Source organism: Corvus brachyrhynchos, unplaced genomic scaffold (genome assembly GCF_000691975.1).
Source record: "Corvus brachyrhynchos isolate BGI_N302 unplaced genomic scaffold, ASM69197v1 scaffold136, whole genome shotgun sequence".
Lineage (NCBI taxonomy): Eukaryota > Metazoa > Chordata > Aves > Passeriformes > Corvidae > Corvus > Corvus brachyrhynchos.
In genome coordinates, this window is record NW_008239080.1 from 9076055 (window position 1) to 9089222 (window position 13168).

General features: G+C 33.9%; 1 protein-coding gene across 1 annotated transcript in view; it reads left to right on the plus strand.

Moving 5' to 3' along the window:
- The window catches only part of CSMD1 (CUB and Sushi multiple domains 1), a 1107925-nt gene that overhangs the window by 975845 nt on the left and 118912 nt on the right, over positions 1–13168 (plus strand). The window contains exons 39-41 of the mRNA XM_017739215.1: positions 179–248; positions 2305–2421; positions 6276–6485. Coding sequence (XP_017594704.1) covers positions 179–248; positions 2305–2421; positions 6276–6485 — 397 coding nt within the window. The remainder of the gene's footprint in view (positions 1–178; positions 249–2304; positions 2422–6275; positions 6486–13168) is intronic.

A 13168-nucleotide genomic window follows, 5' to 3' on the forward strand; every position in this document is an offset into this window, starting at 1 on the left:
TTTATGCAATAGAAGAATAAGAACATGAAACCTGAACTATTTGAAAATAGAGTTTCATTCAAGTAATTATTATGTAGTTCGCTGATTAGATTATCCAGGAGGTCCTCTGTAGCTCTGTTTTTCAGAAAAGTCCCATAAATAAATATCTGTAATCTGATTTTTTGCCCTTTCCAAACAGGGCCGTTCTCATATTTCATGTATGCCAGGAACAGTTCGACGCTGGAACTATCCATCTCCTCTCTGCATTGGTATGGAAACTTGTTTTCAGTGTTCTGACCATCAGTCACAAGAAACTCCTGACCTTGTCATGTCTATTGTTCCTCAACTTAATTCTGCTTCATTCAAAACTTTTTTGAGTTTCCATTTGTATCTATGAAATATGGAAAAAAAAAAAAGATTTTTTTTGTCTATATATAGTGAAATGCTATTTAAAAAAAAATATCGTGAGAGTGAGCAAAGGAGGAAACCCATATGTTAACCATTGTTTAGCTTGTCCTGAATACTCTGCTTTGAATCAGGCTGAATCTTCTTTATAAAGGAGAGGACATTAACAGATTCCTTTTGCAGCATGCTCAGCTTGGAAAACCTAGGACCCAGGCAGGTCATGCAGGGCACCTAGGAGATTTCCTAAAGAAGCGGTAGTGAAGAGCAGCTCTGAAGCCAAGCCTTCAGGGGTGGTGGAATGAAAAGGAGTTCTAGGGATCCAGAAAAGGCTGGCTCTTTTCATCTGAGAAAGCTGTTAAATGATGCTGAGTTAAAAGTAAAGCTAAAAAGCATTTTCCTTTTAAGTACATTTAGAACTTAGCCAAACGGATCTGAGTTTTCTGTGTGTAGAAAATAATCTTCTGTAGTATTGTTTCTTAATTAGATAAAATTTAAGACAGTCAAGATTCTGCTGTATTTTGGTATGCTTATTTCAAGAAAAAGCAGGAATTGAGGGGTGAGAAGCACAGGTCCATCATAATGTTCTGTCACTTCAGCTTTGAAATACATTATTCAGTGAATGCTTTTAATTTTAATATTCAATCAGCAAAAGCTGTTCCTACTAGTTTCATATCTAAGAGGAATTCAAAATATTGGGATGATATTGAACAGCACTAATGTGAAATGGTTTTAGAGATTCCTTGTCAAGTTGAGCCCATATATTATTTTGTATTGTCAACTTCTACAGAAGCAATCACTTCTGATTGATATGAAAGCAGTGCATTTCCTTCAAATCAGTTTTAGAAATGGAAAACTTATTCAAGGAGGGGTGTTTTGGGCTTTGGGAACTTTTGTTGTTTCTTTTCTTTTTGTTTCACCCTTATGTTTCACCTTGCATACTAAATATAGTTCCTTTTTGCAAACATTAAACTCATTGAATTATGATATCCCGGGAGCTAAAATACCCCTAAGAGAAAAAACAAACCCTTAAAATATGATCCTCCCTTTTCTCTCGTCTCTAACACTTAAAATGTTGATTTCTATAGAATGCAAGCCAAAATCAGTACAATTATTACAACAGAGAGTAACACAATGTTACAATTGTGTTATCAGATCATGTATCAATGTAATGCCTGGAATGCAGACTCACAGGCCTTAAAGTAATGATTCCTCAAATAATAAATATAAATTACAGCATTCTAATTTGATTTCTTGAAGTTATTCTTACTTCATATTACTGTCCTAGCATATGTGTAAGCTCAGCCACTTTTTTGCAGGTTGCTTCAAGTATTTACAGCTTAGCTTTATGTCATCCTAAGTGATGCAAATGGGTTTTCAATTTCCAGACATATGAATTTGCTGAATAGAAGCATACCAATTGAAAGCAAAGAATACTTCTGTTATGTAGCAAGTCTATCCTCTTTCTGAATTGAAGCAAAAACTCTGGTGGGGTTTCTGTTTGCTTCTTTGTTTTTAAATTCAAGTGTAATTTTGGTTATATTGAGTAATAGATCTGTTGCATCATTATTTGGGATCATAATTCAGTTTAATTTCAGATTTGTTCCTCTGATTGTGAAACATATCTCAACATATCACCCGACATTTTTAACAGTAACTGCCAAGCTGAGGCAATGGGTTGCCTGGTCTATATGTGCAATTACACATTTGTAGTTATATTACAGGGAACATATCACCTTACACAAAGATTTTGATCTCAATCAAATCCTTTTTTTTCCTCCTTCATGACGAGTTTTTTGACTGTGATAAATTTCACTGCTTTTGGGTCACGGGAATAAAATGGAAAACCCATTTTGAATTAAACATATGTCAAATATTAGGAAATAATAAAAGATACAGTGATTTTCTTTTTGTTTTTAATAGCTAAATGTGGTGGAACACTGACAAACATGGCTGGTGTGATCCTGAGCCCAGGTTTTCCTGGAAATTACCCTAGCAACTTAGATTGTACATGGAAAATTTTATTGCCTATTGGATATGGTAAGTAAACTTATATTGGAAAAGCAATTATTTGTAATCATCAGATTGAAATATATATATGAGTATTATGGTTTCCAATATGAAGTAGATTTTATCCAGTGAATGTATTGTGAACCCTTACATAATTATTTGCTATCTTTGAAATGAAACTGGTTGTCAATTTTTAAATGTGACTTTGCCAAAGCAACTTTTTATTAACTCACACTGTCTCAGAAACTGATTTCAAAGCAAGTGAAATCTGTGGCATGAAGATATATCAGATGAAATAAATAATGTGACTTCTAAATTAAATTTGTAAATTTTGTTCTCCAAGTGATTTAACAGTAATTTATGTTCTATAAAAATAGACAAAGCCTCACTTCTAGAACTATGAATTTGGTTAAAAGCATTCTCAAAATGTGTTCCAAATCCTAGATTACAGTTGCCAACTTAGAATCTTTCTAGGTTTACATTAAAACTATTGTCATACAGAAAATATCTTCACAAATAAGTAATAACTATGTTGAAAAGGTAATGATAGATAATAAGAGATCTCTAAGTTCATGTATAAAACACAGTCTTCTATCATTATCAGAACTGAAATAGGAATAAGTTTTCTTGCTGTGAAACTTCATGTCCCATACTGTAAATTCAATGCCAATGCTCAATAAGAAAATTAATTTTAAAAACTTGTTACAAAATTCCCTATTCTTATCCGAGGAAATTCGTTTATTTTTCATTTTCTCCATTTGCATTCATAACAGGGATTTTTGTAGTGAGATGTACTACTTTCATAGTATTTCACTAAGTTAATATGTAGAAATACTTTGCTGCTGTTTAGAATAGTGTCCTTTATCAGTGAACACCTGGTAAAACTGATCCATCATAGTTATGGATAGCCTTAGTAGCCTTAGATGTCCTTATAGATGTAGGAGAACCAAGACAGAACATCCTTTGCTAGTTTTGATATTCCCCAGCTACATTTGCAGGAAACAAAAATGATAAGCAATGTCATCCTACTTAGGTTATTGCAATACTGCCTTTGAAAAACAGTCCTTTGTATTTCTCAGAGTTGCTCTTTTTCTTTAAGCTTTTTCAAGTAGAAAATGTTTCATGAATTAATTGCACAAGAGCATCTTGTATCTTTTTATTATTTTTCTCACTTTTCTGAAAGTCTCTGGTGGTGGTAATTCTATAAGTAGAAAAGACAATAGTTTTATTTAGTAAGGGTTTTAACAGGTAAAAGGTATTCATAGCACTGATCTATCATTGTCTTCAAAAATACTACAAAAGACATTTTTTACCATCAAGTCCCTACAGCAATATTTTTCCCGAAGTATTTGTTAAATAATCCACATATAATATCTTTATATGAGGTTTAAAATTGCAATCGATGTGATCTTTCACAATGTACTCCTACTGAAACATCTTGGATATTATTTTAATTAAAAGTATAAGCTTGTCTACTGAAAAGCTGCTTGCATACTTGCATTCTATTGTATCGAAACAACTGTGTGCTTAAACAAAGTCTAACAGTAAAATTGTGGGAGCTAAATGTGTCCCAAAATGTAGTGCTCTCTTCATTACATGAAAATACATCAGTCATGTAAAAGAAGACACTACTAAAATCCAAATATTTTAAAATAAAAAAATGTATTTTTTCAAGTGAGTTGTTGTGATTTTGAAATTTTCTCAGGTAGCTGTTAATTAATTAACATTTCTAAAAACAATTAGCTCAGCTTGGAATTTTCTTTATTCACAGTACCTTCAAGTGAGAGAGGAAGTGCTGTTGAGATTAGAGCAGGAAGTAATATAATTATAGTTTGACCAGATAATGATTTATTTCCTGTAGCTATCAGTTTTATTCCATGTAATTTTATGTAAGAAATAGTTTAGTGTAGAAAAATTTTTCTTTGACATATCAAATTGACATTTGCAAATTGTATAAACTTGGACTTAAGGCTTGAGGGGACACATACAGTGTGTTCTCTAATTGAAATTAGCATGTTTGAAACTACTTTAAGTAGGTTTGTTTTTTTTTTTTTTTAATTACCTTTAAGCCTATTTTTTGACTTTTAAAACACAAAGCCTTTCTATACTGAATATATACAAATGGACATAGAAATTCCTTTTCAGGGATCAAATTAGAATGATTCAGTTTTAAAGGTACTCCATGGCTCATCAGAGACTATTTCATAACAGTACTTTTATTTAAATACCTAAACAATTATTCGGGCTCTATATAAATATGCCAAATTTGATTATCTGCTTGTAACTTTCACAATTTAGGTATAACGTTAAGTGGCTGCTCAATTCTTTATCATTTCTATGGTGTTGGCATCCAGTCTCTGTTGGAAATCACTAGCCATGATACTGAAGTCAAGATGTTTCCAGGCTGCTTGGTGTCCTTACCCCATCTCAGATCCCGAGAGTATTGTAAAATTAGTGACTTCATTCAAGTCAGACTAACCATATCCGACATCATACAGAGATGGCTGATATTGTGACTCTGATATGTTTGGTGTGTACCTCTCTATTGATAGCATTGTGTTGTGTTCTTATTCAGCAGCCAAAATACTTGATTTCATACCTCCCATTTTTCATAGGTCAGAGAAGGTACTAGAACTAAATAGCCCATATTTTTACAAGTGTTCTATAAAACCCAGTTTATTTGGTATCTTATTTAATTCCTCTTGTAGAAAAAAAAATTCTTTTTTATACAATTGATTCAATCTTAAACCACAGAGATGAAGAAATCAGCTATAAACAAGACTGAGTGAATTACCCTGGTAATCTATTACCGTGGTAATTAGTCTATAATGGTCTCCCCTGGAATGAAGAATATGTCTCTACTGCTAAGTAAGAATGTCAAGCAGAGTTAAGGCATTGAATATTTCACACTGCTTTGTTGGCTCATTCAGTAACTCTGTTTTATTCTATTACAGCTGGTTCTTCACCGTCTACTAGAGCAATGTTAGGCCCAAAAAGTGCAGTTGCAAGTTACTTGGTACTAGGCTTCCAAACCAGGGATTCATCCCTCACTTCTGTTTTGATATGATACATAGGCATGGTTTAAGACTGGATTTCAAGTCCTTAGTCCACATGAAGTAGTGCCAGAACTTCAAAACAGTTCTTCCCATGAGATTATGTTTATAATTCCAACTGTTCAGCATTTTTTGAATGCTTAAAGGCCTTGTTCAAGCACTTGATTCCCAGAGAGGGTTTGTGGTAAATTCTCTGGAGTTAGCACCTGTAAACAGTCTGTAGTTCGGTGCATCTTATAGGGCTGCATGCAGGGTAAAATGGCTCTGAAGGCACACTGGCCCAAGTTAGAGGGAAAAGGAGACAAATATAGGTGACAAGGGGCAGGACAAACAAAGTAGAGTAGATAGTTGGAACTAGGTAGGTAAACTTCCGCCTCTGAAATGTCACTCTGTTAGTAACCTTCCTGGGTGCTGAGCTGATCCTGAGCCTCTGTGAGAGGCCTTGGCCCGGCTACAGGGATGCACTTGGGATGGCAGAGTCCCAGCCATGCCATGGCACAGCAGGATTTATGATTTGCCCCTCCCTTGAGTCTTTATGTTGACTAGTTTAGGAATATGAAAAATCCCTGGTGTTGACTTCGTGACTTTATGGCTTACTTTCATTTGTCCCTTCATGTGTGGTTATGATATTTATTGGTAACCAAAAAAATTGGAAACTATAACTCTTATAATACTTTGCAGCTATTTCTTTAACTTAAGCATCCCATTTTGAATAGTGACTAAAATAAAAGCATAGTGCCTGTAACAACTAGTATATTTTTTTTTAATTTACATGCTGTAGTATTAAGCAACATGAGTTATAAAATTTTTCTTTCTTTCTCAATGCTGCAGGTGCACACATTCAGTTTCTGAATTTCTCTACTGAAGCAAATCATGATTTCCTTGAAATTCAGAATGGGCCTCACCACACCAGTTCTATGATCGGCCAGTTTAGTGGAACGGAACTCCCATCACCCTTGCTAAGTACTACTCATGAAACACTTGTCCATTTTTATAGTGATCACTCAGAAAACAGGCAAGGATTTAAGTTGACATACCAAGGTAAGTACAAACTAGCACAATGATCTTTATGGTTAGAAAGGAAAAATAAAATTTTAATTGTTTTTTATTATTATTTTAGAAGATATATTTGGCATATACTATATACCATTTTAAAATCTGTGGATTGTTCAATAAATAGGTTGGAATTTTTAAAATTGAAATTGTGTTGAATTGGAATCTTTGTTCTATTGATGTAAAAGCCTGAAAACAAGGTGATGTTATTTGCCAAAAGTCACATAGCTGATAACCCTTCCCATCCCATTAAGTTGTACTGTTACCGAACCTTACTACTAATATTCACTGCCTTGTTTTCCCATTTATATAATCTTTTTATGTTTATTACAATGATAGAAGTTATTTTAAATATGCAGATGAAAAGTTTAATAATTTGTATGTTATGTATTTGCAGTCTAGACTTCTGTGAAAATTACCCAGAAATGAAAAAATGCCAGATAACACATTCTATATCTATTTTCAAACACATACAATCAGTATTTAAAAATGTGAACTTCTTTTGGTCTCTTACTGTTGGCTTTTTCATCGTCTTCATTGTTTGTTTGTTTATTTGTTTGTTTTCCCATTGGTGACAATAAAACATCATTAGTTTGTGCATATTTTGAACTGTTAAAATAGTCTTGCTGTCAACTGTTGAGCCCCATTGCAGGATCTGAACAGTTTAACAAAATTTAATGGCTGGTTTAATTCTCAGATATCTGTGAGGGAATTCATGCCACCTTATTCTAGGATCTTAATTTGGGTAACTTGGTTATATGTTGTGCTTTAATACCAGTGGGCAGTTAAACACCACACAACTACTCACTCACCTCCTGCCCACTCCAGTGGGATGGGGGAAGAGGAAAGGAATACTAAAAGCAAGAAAGCTTCGGGGCCAAGACAAAAAACATTGTTTAATAAGTGAAGGATAAGGTGAAGAAGAGAGAGAGAAAACAAAATGATTTAAAGGCAGCTACTCACCACCTCGCACAGGCATATTGATGCACAGCCAAATATGGCTAATGTCCCTAGTTCCCCTCTTTTCCCTTTTGTTGCTGAGCACAACTTCATGTGGTATGGAAGATCTCTTGTTAGTTCAGGTCATCTGCCTGGTTGTGTCCTGACCCAACCTATTGTACAATCCCAATTTATTTACTGGGAGAGCATAGTGGGAGATAGAGATGACCTCGATGTTGTTCAGCAAAAGCCAGAACGCTAGTGTGTTATCAGTATTATTTTGGCCACAAACCTAAGACACAGCACCATATGAGCTGCTATGAAGACAGCGAACTCTATAATTTCCAGGCCCAGTACAGCACTTATTTGCATACACACATATATGTACATTTATAGTTAGATCATATCTATGGAGTCAATGGACAGAGAGGAAGATTCTGAACACCTGAATTAGGCTAATAAAGCATGCCCACAGAGAAGTCATGACTCTGTTGTCTGTAGAATTTTGTTCTATCATATAGTCTCATAAGTATGGAATATCCTCACATCATACCTACCTACTATTAGTTTTCCTCTGGGCAGTCAAAAATGATTGTGATTGGCAAGTTACAGAAATGACAAAGAAGTAAAATACAAAGTCATGTGATATATTTTCGATATATTCTCCAGTACTCTTTTTTCTGGTTCTAATTAGAGTGTTTTTCCTTGCTATAACAGGGTCTTCCTGACTAACAGCATTTTCTGTGCTGAAACTAGTAGTTAAATCTTACATTGTTTGTAGACTGTATAACATGTTCTTCTAGAGGCAGTGTTGTAGCTTACTCAACAAGTGCATGGTTTTATTGCTCTTTTCTTCTATTCTTCCCTTTCTTACTTTGTCCAGTAGGACTAATTGGTCTGTTCAGAAATAAATGAGAATGTGATGAAGAGGGTATGATACAATAGGAACTTCTGGTTTTTGGTTCATTCTAACCATCTCTTGTTAAAATCAGTTACTTTTTTGATAAGTTGCATGCTTTCTACTTCTCCCACTTGCAACTTGTCAGTTGACAACAAACATACGATCACGACTACCTCAATGAAAGTGTAAAATTTTATCCTATTACGTAAATGTAGGAAAAGCAATTAAAACCAGAACAATGTATTATGAAATATTACATTTTTTCATTACATGAGCCTTATAATAAAATATCTTTTAAGTGATGAAGATTGTGTTAGTAGTATTCTCAAAATAAAAGAAAATTTACAAAAAAGTATTGTTCATCGAATTTCAGAAACCTGTAGTAGTATTTTCCAAGTACTTATAGAAAAAAACCCAGAAAAAATATTAAGTTCTCAACAATAGTAATAATTTGATAGGACATTTCATAGCTAAGTTATTAGTCTAATAGTTATAATAGTAGAATAGAAAAATCAGAACCAAGAAAAAGATACAGTTAATTTAACTGATATTTGAGTCACTCTAATTTCAAATAAAAAATATAACTAGTATTTATCTCGTTTCACAAAAAGTGTAGTTATGGGTGTATTTGCATTACCAAATGCATAGACATTCATCCAGTTTTATGCTTCCCATGAGTGAGAAGCAAAGCAATTTCTTCTGTAAAGATGACTCATTCAGTTCATTTTAATGTATTACTCTTTACCTATAAAGAGACAGTATTGTAGTGTATGTATTTACGTGTGTGTGTGCGTGTGTATGCATATATATATGTATGTTAAAAAATTTATGGGTTTAAAACATTAAAAAAAACCCCATAACATAATCCACTTCAAAAAAAATGAAGTGCTGGAAAAAATGAATTATTCTCAAAGGTACTTATGATTTATTGATTTATTGATTTTTGTTTTCTAATGTGGAAAGTTGTAACACTGTCGTGTTCAATTTTTAAGCGATTAGGATCTACCAGCTAAGCTCACTCTATTGAATTTATTGTTGACTTACGTTCTGTTTTCTACTTCGTTTTCTTCATTTTACAGATATGGGACTTTTCTTCTTTAAAAATTAATTGTCTTGCATGTGTTTATTTTTCTTTACAAAGCCGAAACTCTCTCTGTTGCCTCTGAGACCGCAGATTGCGCTAGCCGTTTCTACTGTGAAGATCTAGCAATTCTCTGATCACCATATATTATAGCTTCATTCAGCCAAAATAACTTGCTCAACATCATTTAGAACATATAGAAAATCGTACACTCAATTAGATATCCATAATCTACAAACTTCAGAAAGTATTATGTTTCAGTTTATTCCTTGTTCTTCTCTTGTACTCTGAAAGAAAATGCTGGTGGTTTACAATTGAGCAATTTTATTGTCTGCTTTATTTTTTATCATACAAGATATATGTTGGTTTTGATAGCTGACTTTTCTTTTCTTGTTCCACATCTGTTGCCCTTGATATTTAGTTATCTTTTCTTATGGGCGGTCTCTGGACTTTCCTACTCTTTTTAGTATTATATTACTCAGTAACTCTCTCTTCCTCTTAGACTATCTACAATTGCTGAAACTCGATGTAAAAAATAATTCTTCGCTACTCAATGTTTCTCTTTTCCTTCTCCAATCTTCCCTAGTAGAAGTGTTGTTTTCCTTTCAGTAAATCAAATGCCATACAAGCCTTAGCCTGATTTGTTGTTGATGGAACTGAGCACTGTTTTGTTTTCTGGCTGTAACGCTACTGAATATACCTTTGTTATGCAGTTTTGAAACCATGGGCTGATTTCAGTTAAATTTCACAGTTCTGAAATAAAGCCCTTATTGAAAAGAAAGATGCAGCATTACTCCATAAATACCAATTCTGTTTGACTTGCTGGCTACCCAATCAAAATATTCTTTGTCACAACTCAATTTAGTATGCAGTGTCTTCCGTAACTGCTAATCATGGGGTATAAATGTGGGAGGGAAACAAAATATGAGAGCTTGGTATGGGCGTCACATTCAAAATCGTATATGGGCAAAAGGAATCATGCCATATATGGAAAGCAAAGAATTTATTTTTAGTCCAATTGATGCTCACACAGTTAATTTGTCCACTTTTGTCATTTCTAGAAATGAATTTGCAAAGCAAAGCAGTTGGAGCTAAGTTCCTGACATCTTTACACATTTAAGCAGATGGGTTTTTTCAGACTGCTTCTAATTGATCTCATTTTAGGATGTCCTAATGTACTGTGATTGAGGAAAAAAAGTTTTATAAGTAAAAAACATTGCTTTTCTAATAGTGAAATTAATTTAATTTACTCTTAAAAAAAAAAGAAGAATAGGCAAAAGGAATCCATAGTTACAGTAACATTTGCCAAATCCATACTAGTTGTCTTAGTGAATGTGTTGCATATTAGGAGTGCCCACAAACTTACATAGCTTAAGTCAAATCCCTTTTAATATAAATTTAAATACAACAGATCAGGTTAAAGATTAAATCTGTGTTTTTTACTGTATGGTACTAAACACAGTTCAGTTCAAGGACTGATTTTTTTAAGTGAAAATAATTGCCTTTTCTGCTAACCAGAATAGGTAAGGACACTGAGGTAGCAGACTTTTTTTGCCAGGTATTTACCTTTTTTGTAGATATCAATCTAAAATAAAGGGAGATGAGTGATGGCTGTGCTTATTCAATCAAGCTTGCATGCTATAAAAAAAAAGAAGTTTTCTAGAGATCTTAGCATCTTATGAAGGATAAGTTTTTGATAACCCCTCATCTCAAGGGAAAGCAAAGAATATGAATTTTGTAGAGTGAATTATGAAATTAATAATGCTTTTTCTCAATTTTTCTACTGATTTTCTGAAGGCAGTAAACGGTTGTGAGATTGAATCTTAATATAGCTTGGGATTGTACTCTGAACACATTATTTTTAGGAAGAAAAGTGCATGCGCACTGAGAACTGTGAAATATTTTCTACCCATACTTGTAGGGAGCTAGTGCTGGGCCTTAAGCCTGTGAATTCTCACAGCACGGGATTTGAATATATAACCTAAATCACTTAGTGTGTATTTCTCAATGCATTAAAAAGCTTTGTCTCCTTAGCAGAACCCTAGGGAAATTACAGCTCTCAGTACTATTGCTGATCAGATCTTTTTTGGTTTTTTGATATTTTCATGTTCTCCTTCCCTTCAGCTTTGCAATTGCAATACATAGGGAATGGTGGGTATTTCATTATGTTAAAGGTGGATTACTGAATTTCTGTGTGTTGTGGAACCTTTTGTTTCACTTGTAGCAAGAAGGAAGTTCATAGTGATTGCATGTTGAACTACTGGAAGAAGTTAGAATAAATTTTATAATATATTATTTTTGGTTTTTTGCAAAATAATGAAAGGACTTTAAAGAGCCTAATTTTTTAAAGAGCAACATTTAAGTTTATTTTCATTCTTTCTACTGTTGAAATAACTATTGTACTGTTTAATTAAAAAGCAGAAGCATTGAGAAAGACTTACTTGTAATGAGTGTTGTGGTTTTGCCACCAATGTAGAACAGCAAAGAGAGGAAACAACCACAAATACTTAGAAGAGCATTTCTGTATCTCATTTGACTGGTGATCTTGAGTTTCTGAGACCCTCATATCTGTCAAATCTTAATATCTGGGATCTAAACAGCCTCTGTACACTATGTCTGAGAAGAACAGTCACGGAAGTTTGATTGGCAAGCCAAGTTATTCTAGGTCAGAAGAAATAAATAGCTTTTATGGCCTTTGAGAGATTCATAATAAAATTTAGTACACAGAAGAACACAGTTAGTCTAATGGTTCATAAGACATATTTGTGGGTTGTAATTCCTGTCCATATTAATGTTACCTCAGCTTTTAATATTTCTAGAACATCTTTTTTTTCCACGTGTCTTTCCCTTTAAGACTAGAGCTTCTTTAAGGGAAGCAGAATAAATGTTTGATTTTTATTATTTTTACTGTGGGAATCCTAGTTCCTATTTTTGGAACTGTAAGAGTATTTTCAGTCTGCTCTGAATTTCAATGTAGGAAAAAGCTGAATATGAAGTAATAATCTTATTCTCATACATTTGAGAGTTTGAGCAATATGTTCCAGAAAATGCAAAGAAAAAAGTTCTAATTTCCTTCACTTTCTTCCACAAACACTCATGCACATACAAAACATGATTTAACATGTTAAATCCAATGGTCTTTATCTGGAAAAAAGATGATTATGATGGTGCTTTTGAGTAATAGGAATCATGGAATGAAAAGGGGATTGTTGAAAAATTATTGCATTTTAAAATGGTTTCAGATGATGTCCTAAATCGGGAATGCTAAAGGAAACAAAGTACAATCTTTTGAGGGCCTTGTAGCAAATTATTTTCTAACTCATTAAGTGATGTTTCGTGATTCTAGTCCTGAGTCATGGCATCTGTAAAGATTATGTCCTTTGGTGCCTACAGCAATAAACTGCGGTTCCAGATTGCCAGTCCTATCCTGGGCTGCAGCAAATTGAATCCTGGGCTTCCATAAAAAGAGGGATGGCCAGCAGATCAAGGGAGGTGATTCTCTCCCTCTGCTTTGCTCTCTTGAGACCCCACCCGGAGTGCTGCATTCAGCTCTGGTGCTTCAAACACAAGAGAGGCATGGCCCTGTTAAAGTGAGTCCAGAGGAAGACTACGAAATAAGCAGCAGGCTGGAGCACCTCTTCTGTGAAGAAAGGCTGAGAGAGTTGGAGTTCAGCCTGGAAATGAGAAGGTTCAGGGAATCCTTACAGTGGCCTTTCAGTATTTAAGAGGGTCTTTTATGAAAGAGGAAGA